Below are 3,680 nucleotides of genomic sequence, written 5' to 3' on the forward strand. Positions count from 1 at the left end.
TGGTAGACTAAAAGCTTTAGGAATCCAAAGTACAACATATAATAAGTACCCTGTATCAAGATTGATGCAAAACAAGTGACATTTGACCTTTTTAGAGAGGTTTATAAAAAAAAAAACCACTTCTGGGGTCATTTGGTTGGATTTTCCATATCTATGGTCCCCCTTGGTCGATTTTGCTGATTGACATATCTTGTTAACCGCTAGAGCCAATGGAATCGAGGGAAGGTTCCACATACACACACAGGTTACGAAATAAGGAGTGAGAGTGACGCGTAGCTTGTGTTGTGACACACTCTGGTGGCTACCATTAGCAGCAAATTTTTATTCTCCGATTTTTGCATACAAATTGAATTATGGATTATCAATACTTTTTTCAAAGTGACAGACACAATGGATTAACCTATGAATTAACCTTCAGCTGCGTTTTTTCTCGTTTTAATGCCATTGAACACAACTTTTGATCAGAATAATAGCTAAGGTGAGCATATCTCCGTGTTTTGCTACCTAAAGCTACATCGTGTGTTGTCTGTATTTGCTTCCCTTGTCACAAGTTCTGATCGCCCAGTGATGATCCTTATATTTCTATAATCTGTGGACTCTCAGGACGTTATCTAAACTTGTTTGTGCAGATCCAATAAGTATATCGACCGGTATAGCTAGAGTTCTGTGCTAACAGCCTTAATATTTTTTCACTTGTGGCTAATTCAGAGGCTCAGCGTTAGCTTTGTGGGTTTTTTTGCAAAAAAAAAAAAAAAGATCAGTTAGCTGAGTTTCTTCCCATTACATGGATATGAAACATTCATCGTTTATTAAATATTAAGAAGCCCTCAGCCGCTGTTTCCTGCAGATGATGCGTTTCTCCACCCGGGGGCGGGTCGATGGGGTTCAACAGGTTATGGGAGAGGTAGTCATTTTAAGTATAGGTGGAAGAAGTATTCAGCTACAGTTAGATGTATGGTGTCAAAATACTTAGTGACAAGCTAAAGTATTGAATGAAAAACCTCACTTTAAAAATGAACAAATAAAGTAAAAAAGTGTCATAATATACATAAAGTACAAAAAGTGTACATTGTGCCGAATGGCAGATTTTGTATCATATGACATCATTGGATTGTACTACTTTATGATCTGCTGCTGGGATGATTAACGTTTGAGTTGTCCAATACATGTAACGCAGTAAAATGAACCCTATATCTCTCTGCAATAGTGGAATAAACGTACAGTATAAAGCAGAACAGATTGGTACAGTACTTGAATCAAAGCTTTTTGGTGTTATCTTTAAAGACCTCCCTTAACTCCACTGCAGAATGATTTTAGAGTGAGGACATACAATCTTAAAGGGGACGTGTTATGCAAAATGCACTTTTTGATGTCTTTCATACATAAATATGTGTCCCCGGTGTTTAGGGAGTCTCACAAAGTGTTAGAAAACAAAACCCTCTCTGTTTTCCTCCGTACCCAAATCTCTAAAAACGGGGGTACAACGCAGATGATCCAGATTAGCAAGCATCGCTAACACTCAGGTCTAACCTGTACCGGAGAAAGTATGTGTAAAAAAGCAGGAAATAAAAAAAGGAACTCACCTGGTGGTAAACCCGCAATAGAAAAAGCATTTGAGCTCCATACTGTTTCAGAAATAATCCTTGAAGTGGTTTGGAACATGATGGCATTTAATCACAGCAGTGTTTAGCTGTAGCCTATCCGCCGGTAGAATTCTGAGCAGGCATTAGCTCCACTCCTCTTTCTTTTTTTTTCAAGCTAAGGACCCAAAATCATCGTTTCTCTAACAGGGCTGGAATAGAGGCATATGAGGGATGTCTAAAATGCATGATTTTATATATTTGTATATATCTGATGAAAACGCCCCATATTATTTATCACTTGGTTTTGGATTTTTCTTAATTGTCTTTCAGGGCTTCCGAACAGTTTTGCATTTTTCAAGCACCATATGGGTGGCCATATGGAGAGTGAGGCTGTTCAGATCTACACATGGCACAGCCTCCCAGAACCAGAGGAGAGCGAGACAGGCTCCACACATCAATACAGTGTTCGTCTTTCACGTGTAGAAATACCAAACCATCAGTCACACAGCAGGCAGCACGGGCGAGTCCATGGACACATCCTCCCTGAACACGTGTGCAAAATGTGTGCCATTTTTCTCTCATTCACACCTTGGATTGAATCATATTTAGCAGACTCCTTTGTATTTTATCCTTCCTTTTTTTTTTTTACTTAGTTGCTGTTCTGACTCACGATCACTTTGTTATGATGGTAAAGACAAGGTTAAACTGCTTGAAAAGTGAATATATGGTTATATAATTTTTCATCTTTATTTTTTGTGATTTAGTAATTACAGGACAGATAAAGACAAAAATACACAAGAAAAAACTCAAAACTAAATTCGAATGGGGACCAAAGCAAACTAAATAATATAAAAAAATCATTGATAACAAACATAATAAAATAAATAATAAATAATAATGATACAGAAGAAGAACATGTATATTAGGCCTTGACACACAGATGAGATTTGTTAGTAGACCATATGAATGGTGGTTTTGTTCTTTTTATGTGATTTGTTTTTTCATTAAATCCATTACTGTAAATCAATATACGTATGTAGGGGATTGGATTTCCAGTTTATCTGAAACTGTATATAAATTGTATTTCAATACATTTTACATAAAAATGATGCCTTTTAATCCCTTGGCTTTTTTTCATTTTTTTCCAGGCATTATTTGAAGATGACATCTTTGTTTGGGGTGTCATGCTATGAGTTGCATCAACAGATAATCTTTTTCTCCGTGAACCTGCTGAACTGAAGAAAGTCAGAACTTAAGTCCTCTTTGTGCTACTGTACTCTCTACTACGGGCATGCAGGTATTTGGATTACATAATATAACGATAGTCATAAACCACCACCAAGGCAGATATGATTGAGGTGAAGAGAAGAATGGTTGACTGTGACTAGTGCTGATAACACGCCCAAACAAAAGACCCTGCACTGATAGAGGTGATAGCAAAAGATGCGGCAATATTTTGGGTGGGTACGATGTTTTAATTTACACGCTTACGTGTCTAGAAATGTGTTAACATTTTGATGGACGACCACGATCTTTATCTGACTTGCAAACTATCCAAGCGCCATCATCCTATCAATTTTAGCATGAACGATAAACTAGCTCGTTGATTTGCAGATGGGAAAATTCCCCCCGGTCAGGGTCTTTGCTTTGATCACGACCTCAGCAAGATGGCTCCTCAGATCTCAGATGTACACCACCAACACCTGCGTCCATGTTGTTTGGCTATGCTCCATTGGCTGTCTATCAACACCAGCGCTGATAGACTGCAAGGTCTGCCTGCAAAATAAATGACCAAATTACCTGTGGGAAAAAAACAAGGAGACCAGGAGAAACCGGTGAGAAAATGTAACTTTAGTGTGAGAATAAGGAGAGACCTGTGAATGAGATGTAATTGATAATATATCCAGGTCATCATAACTCTCTGAAACTGAAAATAACGAAGGTTTAAGGGAAGATATGCATCTAAAATTCTACAAACACATTGTTACTTTATCAACGATTAATTATTTTAGTTCACATTTAAATCTAACTGATGCATTTAAGGACTCTGCTCTGATTGGTCCGTGTTTCTAAGACTTCTGTATCTGCATTCTTGGT

At 37.6% G+C, this 3,680-nt stretch overlaps 1 protein-coding gene across 2 annotated transcripts in view; it reads right to left on the reverse strand.

The window, feature by feature from the left end:
* Positions 1 to 1,706, reverse strand: part of LOC307043522 (uncharacterized protein) — a gene marked incomplete at its 3' end in the record, with an annotated part of 6,369 nt that extends 4,663 nt beyond the window's left edge. For both annotated transcript variants that reach the window (XM_079688021.1, XM_079688020.1), the window contains exon 1: positions 1,584 to 1,706. In XM_079688021.1, coding sequence (XP_079544147.1) covers positions 1,584 to 1,662 — 79 coding nt within the window. In that variant the 5' untranslated portion in view covers positions 1,663 to 1,706. The remainder of the gene's footprint in view (positions 1 to 1,583) is intronic.
* Between the last annotated feature and the right edge of the window lie 1,974 nt (positions 1,707 to 3,680).

The sequence above is a fragment of the Notothenia rossii genome (assembly GCF_949606895.1).
Source record: "Notothenia rossii genome assembly, chromosome: 6".
Taxonomy (NCBI): Eukaryota; Metazoa; Chordata; class Actinopteri; order Perciformes; family Nototheniidae; genus Notothenia; species Notothenia rossii.